Raw genomic sequence first — 13,127 nt, forward strand, 5'->3', positions numbered from 1 at the left:
ATTATGATGATAGAGAAAGGAGTAGGTTTACTAACTTACCCTCATCTTTGCACACGCATCCTGTGTTGACTCTGTGCCTCTTAACTCTTTTACCAGCATAGAACCTAAATACTAAAATAAAAATCCATTAAACTTAATTTAACTAAAATTCCAGAACTGACAAACATCTGCAGAAATGCACTAAAAACACTTCAAAAAACATAGTGGTAGCAGCCAACTTAATATATTGCTTTAGAGTTTTTCTTACTCTGCAGTTCTCTGATAAATCATTTAAACCAGTGTGTTAATCAGCCTATGAAACAGGAATGCACAGCAACAAGTGTATTGAATCAGATGGAGCCCTTTGAAATGATATCTGAAAGTCTTCTAGCTTATCACCTCAGTCACTCAAACAAGCAAATACAGATTCCATCTTAAAAAAGCCATTTGATTAAAAAATGGAGAATCTGCTTTTTTTAGCTGCCATCTGCCAAACTCACATTGCTATGTGTGCAATCACGTGGACATGAAGGCCAGCAGCAATGTTAACCTCTGTGTACTCAATCTGTAACTAATTTATGTACAAATAGCAGAGCCCAATGTCAGCAAACAGAGAAAATAAATCTGAACCGAAAACTAGTTTAAATCATTATTTCTTCGCAAGAAAAGGTTGACCTTGAACTATTATTTTGAAGCCTTTACTGATCTGAAGGGGGGGCTGGGTGAGAGGGAGCAGCAGGGTGCTGGTGCTGGGGCCTGGCTCAGCTCACTGAAAGCCACCATGCTCTCAGAGGAGCCTGCTCATCTCCAAGGGTCCACAAGGCAGCAAGTGCCTCACTGACACATCCCCTTTCCAACCTGCCCCTTCCTCACTATGTCACTTGCTGGCACCTGCAGTTTGAGCCCTCCTGCACCCTGACAGCAGGCTCTGCTCCTCTGGATTTGTTCCTCTGGAGTCTCAGTGCCTCTCTACACCGTGTTTGCATGGTGCTGCCCCTCCAGGGATGGAGCTGGCTGTATCATCCCTGCTGTTCTCGCCCAGCAGCAAGCGGTCTTGTTACTGCTAACAGGGCTGTGCAAGAGCCATGCTCTGCGTTTCTCCTGTAGATGCTACAGGCGTGTGCATTTGTGGATGTGCACATGTTTGTATAGCTCTGTGCAAACAGGATGTCACTGTATTTCTAGATAGTGTCACAGGCAAGTCTGGCTTAACTGGGAAAGAGGACAACAAGCCATCCCTTGTCTTTTCCTCCCCATGCAGAGATGTCTCTCTTTGCATTCTCACTGCAGCACAATGCCATGGCTTCTCTTAAGCCTTCGGTCCTAAGTGAGCAACACGGGAGCTGAAGAGAAGTCATGCCACTGACAGAAAGCGCCATGGGCAGGAGGTTCTTCCAGGAGGATGTTGCAGCCCACCACTGCTGCCTGACCCCTTCATTCTACCACACTGACTCCCCTTGGGAACAGTCTAAGCTGACCCAACCAGATAGTTAACTAGCTTCATCTTAAACAAGAACCTATCAAAAATAACTTCAGTTACAGCTGAACGCAAGCTGGAAGAAAAGTGAACAGAACAGAACAGAAAGTGTACTGGTTCAACTCTCTGGTCTGCTGACCTAAACTAAGATATTTTCTTGAAAGCCTTCAGTTCACACTGTGTACCGCAGGAGTCTCTGACTTGCAAGAAAATGCATAAATATTTCAATGTAGACAGTAGCCCAGATGGTAATTAGTGAGAAACACTTTACAAGGCATTATAAATGGAAGGGTGAGCAACACCAACACTACCAGATAAGCACAAGCAGAAAGGAACGAATGAAGGGCATTCCTGGAGGACTGCAGATGTGAAAGATTCATAAACCAAGCAGCTGCAAGTCCAGCTGGGGGCTTGATGGTGACATGAATAGGGCTGTGGGCATTAATTTGATGGGATGGCTTGATATTGCCCTTGCAGAAGAGCAACGAATTTAAAGCAAGCTCTGAAATTAGAAAATTAAACAAAAGCATATTGAATTGAACTGTATCTTTCTCTGGATCCTGCTGTCTGACACCTTTGGCATCCTTAGACTTCTCTGGGATGGATGCAATTAATTTTTTCAGTTTTTCAATTTTATTATTTTTATATGGACTATGGCACAACAAATTGTTATTTCCCTGAAAGCTACCAGTTAGCCAGGCATCAGGGGAAAAAAGCAGTGCTTTTGAGCTCATGGCAGAACAAGAGGAAGAAAGAGAAGAGATGGGAAGCTCCTGTCCCATCTGCACAGCAGCAAAAAGCCTCAGCTGCAGGCATTCAGAAATGCTTCCCAGGGTGGACCGTGGAATAGACAAACAAATCACAGAGGTACCGTCCAATTTAGTTGTCAGAAAAATCTGAAATTCTAGGAAGGCATCTTGCTTTCCTTTGACTTGCTATGCTTTTGGAAATGTTCCTTCTCAAAGACCCAGAGCATGTGGGAGCGATGCAGAGGACATCCAACAGTTCAACGGAGTGATGTGGCATACAACGAAAGCTGCCTCCATTATAACTTCCAAGCCAGGGTTTTACTCTAGAAAGCTGAGGCCAATATAGCTCGGGGAGTTGAGACAATGCAGTGACACACGGTCCTTAGGAAAGGACGGTGTTTCCTTAATCACTAGTAACTTGGATATTTTGATTTGGTGATTCCTTAATCACCAGGAACTTGGATATTCCTGGTCATCCCAACTTCATTTCTTTAATCATCCACACACCTTCCAATCTACTAGAAAGTTTACATCTGATTACGAATTTACTGCTGGATCAAGTAATGAGATAAGAGGCACTCTTGAGATAAACCTGTTCACTTTACTTAAAACTATGAAAAATATTCAAAGAACTAGAAGTCACTAAGCCTCCTTTTCAGTTTGAGGTGCTGCATAGGAGCAGAGCAAGACTGAGAGCAGGCGAGCTGGACCTTGACTGTGCCTTGCTGAGGAAGGCAGAGGTTCCAGTTACTGTCCAGGGACAATCACTGCTTTCATGGCAATTTCTGCCCCATGAAGGTCTGATGGAAGCTACAGACGTGCTCCAGCAAGACAGGCCTGTAACACCCCTTCTGCCCCTCCTCAGTGGGAGCCAAGCTGTCTTACCTACACTTAGTCTCTAATTCCTGTCTTTCCCGATATGCTTTAAATCAGGTCCAGCAGCCCCCAACTCACCCCCAAAATGCTCCAGTGTTTGGTGAACAAAGCATTATCCTAAAAAGCACTAAGGATCCAAGCTCCTTCAGGTATTAAGAGGATCTGAAACCCATGTCCTGGACAAGCGGTTAACCCCCAGCTATTATGCTAAAGGCAAAAGTACTGAGTCCCTTTCCTTTGTAAAATAAGTCAGCCTTGCTTCATTAGGTGGTCACCTCCAAAGAGGACACAGTGGTCTGGGAAGCACCTTCAGCAACTTTAACAACTCTTTCCAGCAAAGTCAGAAAGGGAAATGTAAGAGCTTAAATAGGTGGGCTGAGGCACCTCCCCAGATGCACCAGCCCCTCCGCCCTGTTGACAGGGAACTCAAGGCTTCAGAAAAGTGTTTTTCATTTAAAAAACCGTGTCTTCCAATATGACTTTCTGTACTTCAGGAGACCTTCCTCTCCTTCACAAACATTTATAATAGCTGAAGAACACTAATCGTCTTTAGCTGTACAGGGAAGCTCCGTTTCTCCAGGGATGGGAAGTGGGAATTGGTTACAGCTATTGGGAGGTAAAAATAAATCCTCCCTGCCCTGAAGGAACTGACTGCTACTGGTACTTCAAGTACTCATCAGTTTGGGAGATGTCTGAACGTGCCCTTGTCCCATGGATGGAAAACACTGCTTCAGGACCTTGATCTCCGTCTTCCCTAGCTCCCTTCCCCAAAAACAGGTGTATAAAATTCAGGCAAGGCAACACTTACTTTAACTACTGTGCACACAGCATTAAGGTGGGCATGAGGATCCCATATTATGTTTTATTTTTTTTCCATACGTACTAGACAGGGATTTGTGACAGAAGAGAAGGAGGGGTGTTTGCTCTCACTGTCACTTCTACAACACTTAGCTGCTTATTCATAGTGTCATTTCTCTAACACTATTGCTATACGGACTGCAATATATCACAACATTCATAGCAAAAAGTACTGTGCATCCTTGTTTCTCATTTATTACAAGTACAGTATTTCAGAGGAAGTGGCATGTCTCATTAAAAGTGACTGAAAAAAATATTATAAATGAAAAAAACCCAACAGTCTATCAAAATCTAAGATTAATACATCTACCCCAAATAAAACCACTAAATTTATCAACACTTACAAATGCTTTATAATCGCATGATTGGAAGATAAGTTTCTCTGGATGATGTTGCCAATATTGTACAGGCGTTGATGCTGTGGCTTCATTTGGAGGTCGCAAGGTAATTGAAGGCTCTCCCCAGTCTCCTGTCTGAAAATCACAGTTGTTTGAGATATAAGAGAAGTTGCAGGCAAATTTGCTATAAAGTAGCCATCCGTTGTTGTGCTCAATTAACAATTTATTTTCTACACATAGAGCCACATTACTAAAATAATGGAATACAACTCCTACAACATTTTTCATTGGATTTAATTTATAATTCAAAATCATCTACTGTAGTGTTTAATGAGGCTTTAATTAAATCTATTGCTTTGAGAATAAAATCATTAGGCACTGGAAATGTTCCTTAAAAATAACTGTTTACAATACATACATGATGATGAGAGCACTTGAAAAAAAGTCATGAGATGCACAAAAATGCCATTCACAAATTCCGCTATGTGTTTTACAAGCTTTTCTACACAGTTAATGTGTCTTCCATTATCCAGCACATATAACCGATAACTAACTTTTCTAAATGGCTAAACAACTGAGACTTTGCTTTGATCTGAAGACTTATTATACATTCTTCAAATATATGAGGCATTCTTTAATCTCTTTACGAATATTTACTTTGATCACTTTCTCTTGATGTCTCATTGTAGACTTACTAACATTGCCCTTCCACATTCATCATTCTCATTGATACAGGTGATTGCCTTCCTGAGCTGTCATCTCCCCTCTTTCCTCAAAGCCCTCAGAGAACACGGGTAGGACTGCAGTTTGCTGCCAAATCCCTTTGCAGGACACTCTTCTCCCTTCCAAAAAGAGCCAACACAGGCATCGGTACAGGAACGCCCCCAGCATGGCAGTGCTGGTCTGGGTCTCACCTGCCATTGTGTGTTTTCCGACATGGCTTTATTGGACCCAGACTGACCTCTGGGCCCTTGGGGGCTCCTTCCACCTCACAGGCCATTATTATTTTGAGGTTATTTATTTTTTAACTGTGATCTCTCCTACTTTTGGTTCACATGCACCCACGCTGCCCATGTCCTCAACATGAGGGATGCTGCCAAACCAGCGTCAGCTCACTTTAACTGAAAATGACCCATGGATGGAATTCTCCTCTTCCCAAGCCCTCAACCCTCTGTCCCCAGTCCCACTTCTCCCCTCCCCTGTCTGGTCTGGACTGTCTCTGAATTTCCCTCTCCTGTCCACTCTGTCTTTTGGAGATCAGATTTCTCCTTTCTGATCCTCCTTCCTCCCCTGCTTGTTCTCTCTCAAACTATTTTACCCTCTCCTATATGGTTATTTCAATTTGGATTATGCTGCTTCTTTCTTTACCTGCACTTCTCTCTGTGTATTTTCTGTGCATGTCATATTGTTAAAATATGTGTTGAAGCTGGCAAGGAATTGCCATCAGCATTTCACACAGAATATGGCTAGAAGTTAAGATTTTTAAAGCAAAAAGAAGCTAAGCATCAAAAACACATGAAAAAATTCTTATCGAAGACATTCAAAAGTCTGGCGAACTATCACATCCTACTAATTAAATCAGGACAGAGTAAACAAAACAAGTACATCATTTTCATGTGTCACAAAATAATGAAATGACACACATTTGCACAACTCTGCAATGAAAAGCAAGAGATAAATCTGGAAACATCAACATTACCCTGCCGATATGGTAACTTCAAGCAAGTGAACATCATAAAACAAGTCGAACCTAGCTAATGTTGGCACTATTAGCACATCTACAAATTATACAGTATTGTATTTTCTGTTTTGCCTAGTTAAGTTGCATATATGCTATAGATATGACTTCAACCTCAGATTTTGAAAGGAAAGCAGCAGGAGCAATTGCTCCAATTTTTGGCATTCTATATCCACAGAAATTAATCCATCTGACCACTAACGTGTAAAAGCCTTCTATCATATTTAACCTGAAGTGGGAATTTGATTTCTTTAAGCAGCAGTTCTCCTTATAAAATAAGGTTTCAATCATATTACAAGGGGTAAGGATCTGCACCCTTATTAGTGGAGTTTGTATTTGACTACAAGAGAAGATGGATCGCACCCATCACAAATTCTCACGGTGAGCTCAGCTGTCTCTTATGAACCGTTCATGGCCACAGCTAACAGGCCATTTGAAACAGTCCTTCTTTTCCCTAATAAAGATATACTCCTGCATGTTCTGTGTAAGGAAGTAGATCTCAGGAGGTCATCCTATCCATTTAGCAAAAGGTTACCACGATGGAATAGGAGTAAATTCAGGACGGAGAAGCTATGAAAGTATGCCTTTTGACCACCAGTCTTTCCACCAAGGAAGTATGGGGATGGCTGTGAGATAGGACCAGAATTTTTATGGAATAAGTGACCCTGGGTAGTGCTCCTGCACTGGTCTGCAGGTGACTTTCCTCACATGCAGAAAATGGACAGTATGGACAAATTAAGCAGGGTACGTAAGGAGTGAAATGAATACATAATTTTACAGTTTGACTCGCCTTTACATGAAACATATTAAAACCACGGAGAATCGCATTGTTTCTGTCTGTAAATGAAGGGCAGTAACAAGAGGAACAGTGATTACCACTCATATTGATTCAATTTTATAAAGGAGCTAGGAAGCAATAATCACGAGAAAATCAGAAATAATCTTCAACCAGGCTAATAAAACTAGTGTATGAGACACTTAGAGAGGGACTACATGGAGACCATTCATTTGCATCCATTAATTGCTCTATAAATATATACAATCATCCTAGTACCTACTCATTTTAAATTAGACAAAACAGAATTGATATGACTGCTGTACATGTCTCTAGGATGATCTAAACATGCAATACAGCTGAGGTTAAGGGAACGCAGAGACACAGCATTTCTGCTGTTCCTGGCGGACCACTGCACCCGATGACCTTTCATGTATTTCAGTGTGTCTTGTAGAGGGAGCAGCTACTAAGAAAAGCTGCATAAAATTAAACATCTTAGGTATAGATTATTATGATCGATGAAGACGACATGTTATACATAGTCATAACGTTTTTTAATATTCAGCAGAAGTGGCTTCTGGTCTCCTTTCCTTTTGTTTCTTACCAAACTCCCTAGATTTTTAAACCATACTATTGCTATTATTCATTACCTATTTAGACTGAGTTATAACAGGGTAGTCTCCAAAGCCTAGATCCATGAAGATGTTTAGAAGTGTAATTCCTATTACACATTCCCCATGCAATTTCCTTTCCTTTTTTTTTGTTTTTGTTTTTGTTTTTTTTTTAAAGGGAAGAAAGGATTTTAAACAAGATTTAGACAGCTAAATACTTTCATAAATCTGGGCCTAAAAACCTCTACAGGAACAAAAGGAGCTCCTCAGTTGACTGACTCTAGTCAGATACTGAAATTCTGAAATTTAGGATGTGATGATGGCAATTAACTTCAGGTAAAATACAAAGTAGGAACATCTTTGACCTAGAGAAGATTTGAAACGACAAGCCTCAAGTCTGGGGTAGAAAAATATGAATTACTATTAGTTCTAAACATGAGGAATTGGTGTTGGAACAACTCACGAGTGATGTATTGAGATTCAGGACCTTCATAAGCACCTAAAACACTTCCAGCAGTATAGAGATGTTCGTAAATTGCCGTGCAGGACCAACTATGGTGTTTGATTTCATTTTTAAAAATAGATATGATAGGATAAGGATTTTCTGATTTGAATATTTAATTTGCAATTACAAGAAATAATCAAACATTTAAGCTTATGTATTTTTTATGACACAATATATGTATGGAGATTTTTATATCTCTGATGAAGTAGAAAGGCAAGAGATAATTTATTCCTCATCTAACTTTACAGCTCATCAGACAGCTGTGCAATTTATCCCGTGGTTTTTGCTGTACTGCCTGTGTTTTAGTATTCTAACCTCCCCATGCCTTTAACCAGTGCCTTTCCTCTCTCTGGCATCAGTCACATTGAGAAAGAAGATTTTTTTGCTCCACATTTTGCAGATAAAGAATTTACAGTCACCAAATGGTCTCAAGTCAGGTGCCAGAGTTGAAAAGCTTCAATCCTTGTACAGTGACGACTTTTAACCATAAAGGTCATAGCTTTAAAGACCAATACCTCATGCTCTTCCATCTTCATAACCCTGAAAATGGGCAGATGTGCACTTCTCAGTGCTCTAGAAAGGGTCAGATACTTGACGTCAAATGAGCTACAGAAGCAGATTACTGCTATTAGGTAATTTTTTACAATTGTTGCACATTTTTCTATCTCATCCCATTCTCTGAGAACTGTATTTGACTCACATTAAAGGCACCTGGATGCAGAGGTAGTCACAGGTGAGAAGTAATCTCAATACAACTTCTATAAAATCTAACACGTGCCTCATCTTTTTATAAAAATGTCAAGTTAAAAACCCTCCATGCTACAGGGAAAAAAAAAAAAAAAGGCCTGGTTGTGAGTGGCTTAAATGTAGTCATTTTTAATAAGGACCACATCTTATGGTCCTTATATCTTTTCACCTGTTAAAGCCTCCTGCCTAGTTATGGTAACATGCATTAGTCACCATGACAACAATAAATCGGAGCACACATAGATACAACACTTCTGGCTGAAAAATTAGTAATTTTCTCCCTGTAAGAATTTTAAATGTTCTGTGGACCAGCCAAATCCTCATGATTTGCTTACGTTTTAATTCCTAGAGCGAGAGAATTTTTTTTAGCTCCTCGTATCTTTGGCTTTTGAAATAATGGAAACAGGTTCATGGCGTACTTACATTTTAAAAGCTTCTAAAGCTCGGTAGCCAAAACAGCCCCTCTCTGGTAGAAATGCTACAAGGAGGCAGTTATATCCAAGAAATTAGGAGAAATCTACAGCTCCTCTGAAATACTATGCTTAGCGAAATCTGGACAACTGGCTGTTGTCCTTACCACACTGCAATACAGATCACCAGGTTTGCTCTCACGTGCACAGCAGATGTGCCTCTGTCACAGAAGTGATGAAAATTCAGAGCACCATCAGCATTACCTCTAATTCTCCCAAAGCGCCTCTGCAAACACGGCGTGCTCCTCAGCTAGGCAAAGCCCGTAGATTAACACAGAAAGGGCAGCACAACACATTGTGGGGGTGAAACTGTGCAAACCGAGCTGTTTGCACGGTTTCTCGCTTTGGAAAAGTGAGCAAACAAAAACATCAGGAACAGAAGTCAAAGCTCCCCCTGAGCGAGACTGCTGCTGGCAATCCCCCCACGTCCTGTATGTACACCATACAGCCAACAGATGCTAACCACACGGCATGATACACGAATGCGCGCACACAGAATCCCAAAAGAGGGCGGACAAGTTACGAACTTTTTTGTCATTTCAGCGACGTGACACCCGTAGATAACACCACGGCAACAGACTGTACATCCATAGAGTGACAACATAGCCATTTATCACTGTATCTTACATTATGAACCTGATGAATCGATGAGAAAGGATATCCTGCATTCTGGTTGGTCCAGATCTCACAGACAGAGGACTGCTAATATAAACAGAAAACTACATCTCATCTTGTAAATATTAATGCACCGCAACTGCCAAAAGGCAAGAATAATTAAGAAAAGGCTTGCAATAACATTAAAGAAGGAAGTAAAACAGCTGTTAAAAGTAATTTTTATTTATTTGCTGACAAAATATTTTTGGACTGACTGGAAGGAAACACAGCTTATTCAGAGACTTTAGAAGAGGTTTCAAACTGTGAGTACAAGAAAACAATTTAGTCAGAAGCGCTGGTGATGTGAAGAAATAAAGTTATGCAGGCAAAAACAGAAAATGCAGAGAGCAGAAGGAATATTTGTTACTTTCAGTTTTTGGCAGGGAGGAAGTTTGAAGGCAACATCCCAATTAAGTTTTGAGATTTGAATCTCTCTCTGTTGGAGACTTTCACAGGGAGAGAGGAAGCGAAAAATCTGGCAATACTGTCAACAGGAAAAATACGTTTTCTTTGCAACAATTACCAGAAAAGAATGCATTGCAATTAAGTGAAGCAGTTGCCCACCATCTCCTTCCAACAACAGTTCCTTTGCATACAAAGATACAGATAATATTACCTTTGGTATTGACCATGACCCTGCTGTGTAAATGAAAGGTTTCAGTCTACCTTCTACATTATTGTACAGAGAGTCTGTAGTAGCAAAGCGAAGTAAGCATACTGTAGCATCTCTAGCAAAAGCAACAGAACTAGGCAAGCACAGCATTCACCAGCATCTTTTGCATATTTCCTTGTTTGGACATTCATCAAGAAAGCATCTGTGACACCTCAGCAAAAGCTAAGATAACATTTTACAGTAGCCAGGCAACTAAAACAAAGCATCAGACGTAGGATCTGCCCACAGTATCTTCGGCAGGCAGCAACAAAAGGCAATAAATACGCATGAAAAATGCAACTGCAGCATCCAGAATAGATAGAAATTAATAGATCAGTAATTTAACATCAGCAAGAATGTGCATTGCTGGTTCTTGTCAGCAGCAGCAGCAGGAATTTAGCACCGATGCTCAAAACAACCCACAGAAGTGCAACTCTTCTTAGAAATATGGCTCTTGCTCTTACCTTTTGCAGCCTGAAACCTGGCTGCCTGGCTGGTAACAGACTAGGTTATCACTTCTGGTTACTGTCAGGGCAGGCTGGCATGCTCTGGACTGACTACGGAGCGCTGCCAGACAGGCTGGTGGCTGCCTAATGTTGTTAATTGTCCCTTATTTCCTTCATGATTTGAAATGCAGATGCACGCATTCCTTCCCCCAGCTTCAGTAATTCTTAAACTTTCCCTTATCCGTTAATTTCTTCTCCCCCATCTTGTTTTCAAAGTTATTTGCTTCTCTTGTGTGATGCGCAGGGCTCTATATTTTGATAGCGTTAGCTAATAAAAACTTTTACTTTGTTTCAGTCTTCTACCTCATCCTCTGCAACTTGCTACAAAACAGTCCTCCTCCATGTGACGAACTCCCAGTGCAAGGCCGGTAGCAAACACCGCTCCAGCTACTTCTGCTGTGCCATTATTAGGACATTGCACTAGTTGGCAGTAATGACTTTTTTTTCTGTATGTCAAGCAAACTGACTTCTGGATGCTCGGGTGATGCCCATCACTGTGATGCCTACATTTGTTTGCTGGGAGGGGATTCCTGAATGGGAATCCATGGCAGGAGGTTGGGCCTCTGCTTTTCAAGACAAGAGTAAAAAAGAAGGCATTTCCATGCCAGGTGCAGCATCTCCAAGCATCTGGTAACCAAGAAAACATACTGCAGTGCTATTTGGACACACTTGCTGAGGTCCTGAAAGGAGTAACGTAAAGCAGCATGGTACTGTATGCTAGCAGATGTTTTTTTCTCCCCGGCGCTAGCGGTGCTGGCATGGGGTTGCCGTGATGCTGTTGTGTCGTACAGCCAGTTCTCACCATCTCGGTATTCTGGAGACAAAGGCGTATCCTTAAATCCTGCCCCTCCCGAGGACTTGCCTTTAGGGAGCGGTGTGGTGCCTCAGCCAGATCAGCGGGGAGCGGGTGCCTGTCCCCGCGCAGCAGAGGCGTGCGGGGCTCTCGCAGCCGTGCTGCCTCAGCCGCAGAGCGGCATGGCTGCTGCACCGACACAGCCATGCTGTGATAGCGGCCCTACCGTGCCGCAGCACGGAAACGCATAAATACACCAGATACATCTATCGGCTGCTTTGGTGCTGACTCAGGAGCAGTAACGTGACACTGCAGTAAGCGTGTATGCAAGCTTTAAGTTGCTCCATTTTTAAAAAGGGCAGGGAATCAATCATTTCTTACACATGCTAATGGTACCCACCCTGCCCCTCCCTCCCCAGCTTATCTTCTCCCAAACATAAACTCACAGGTTAGCGCACTCCCTGCAAGAGCTGGGAGCTCTCAATTTGGTGCCCTTCTCCGCCTGAGGGAATTCACACCTATGTATTTCACCTTCCTCTTTCACAGGTTAAAGCAGCAGAAGATAGGCTGTCTTCGATCCCTTTTATAAATGAAGGGAAGCCCTTCTTATTATTTTTAATTCTTGGAGAAAGAAGAGTGCATAAAAGCAGATGTTTGGAGCACTCACCTGCGAGAGACAAGTTCTGGGTCCATCTCTCTGCTCCAAGGACTGTTCAAAGTGAACTGCCCCCATCACACAGACCTACCTCCAGAATTAAAGGTTTGGAAGATCTAGGATTAAGCTAATTCATCTTTAAATACAGGTGAATTGATTTATTAAATCAATAATAAATCAAGCCAACCAGCAGAGACGAAGAATTTCCCACGACTGTATGAATGCCCAGTCAGAAGGGCAGCAGTGTAAAACTCATTACTCAGTTCTGCACTCATTAATGTCTGAATGACTGAAGTACTGAAATGCAGTACAGAAGGAACATTAATTTTACGGAAGATAATGAATTCAAATTCCGAAACCAACCTTTTCCTTGCACCACTGTAAAAATATTTACCACTTACTATATACATATTTTATGTCTTTGAAGTGCTGAAATTTTCTAATGAATTATGAAATCCTGAGAAGTACTTAAAGTTGCATATCCCTGTGCTGAAGAGGAAGTAACCAAAGAAAGGAAAAAGGTTAAGTGACTATCTGAGGCCAGAAAATAGGCAGTAGGAGGAAGAATTGGGATTAGGCTTCAAACACTCCTAATTTTCAGCTCCCAAAACATATGCCTTCAAAAAGAAGGAAAAGAATTCAATCTGTGCATGCACTTCCACCATAATAAACACAAATACACTTGGGCACTTAATACCACCGACACAGAAGGTTCTGTGAAAAAAAAGAGTTTAACAAAGAACA

General features: G+C 41.5%; 1 protein-coding gene across 7 annotated transcripts in view; it reads right to left on the minus strand.

The window, feature by feature from the left end:
* The window catches only part of ANKS1B (ankyrin repeat and sterile alpha motif domain containing 1B), a 441,565-nt gene that overhangs the window by 25,078 nt on the left and 403,360 nt on the right, over positions 1–13,127 (minus strand). For 4 of the 7 annotated variants that reach the window (XM_087765654.1, XM_087765651.1, XM_087765657.1 and 1 more), the window contains 3 exons: positions 9,751–9,825; positions 4,284–4,412; positions 40–111 (listed from right to left, as the gene is read on the minus strand). In XM_087765654.1, the coding sequence (XP_087621780.1) occupies positions 40–111; positions 4,284–4,412; positions 9,751–9,825 (276 nt within the window). The remainder of the gene's footprint in view (positions 1–39; positions 112–4,283; positions 4,413–9,750; positions 9,826–13,127) is intronic. The other 3 variants (XM_087765653.1, XM_087765655.1, XM_087765652.1) reach the window with 2 other exon arrangements.

This window comes from Nipponia nippon, unplaced genomic scaffold (genome assembly GCF_047370975.1).
Source record: "Nipponia nippon isolate SJK-2023a ecotype South Korea unplaced genomic scaffold, ASM4737097v1 scaffold_3, whole genome shotgun sequence".
NCBI lineage: Eukaryota > Metazoa > Chordata > Aves > Pelecaniformes > Threskiornithidae > Nipponia > Nipponia nippon.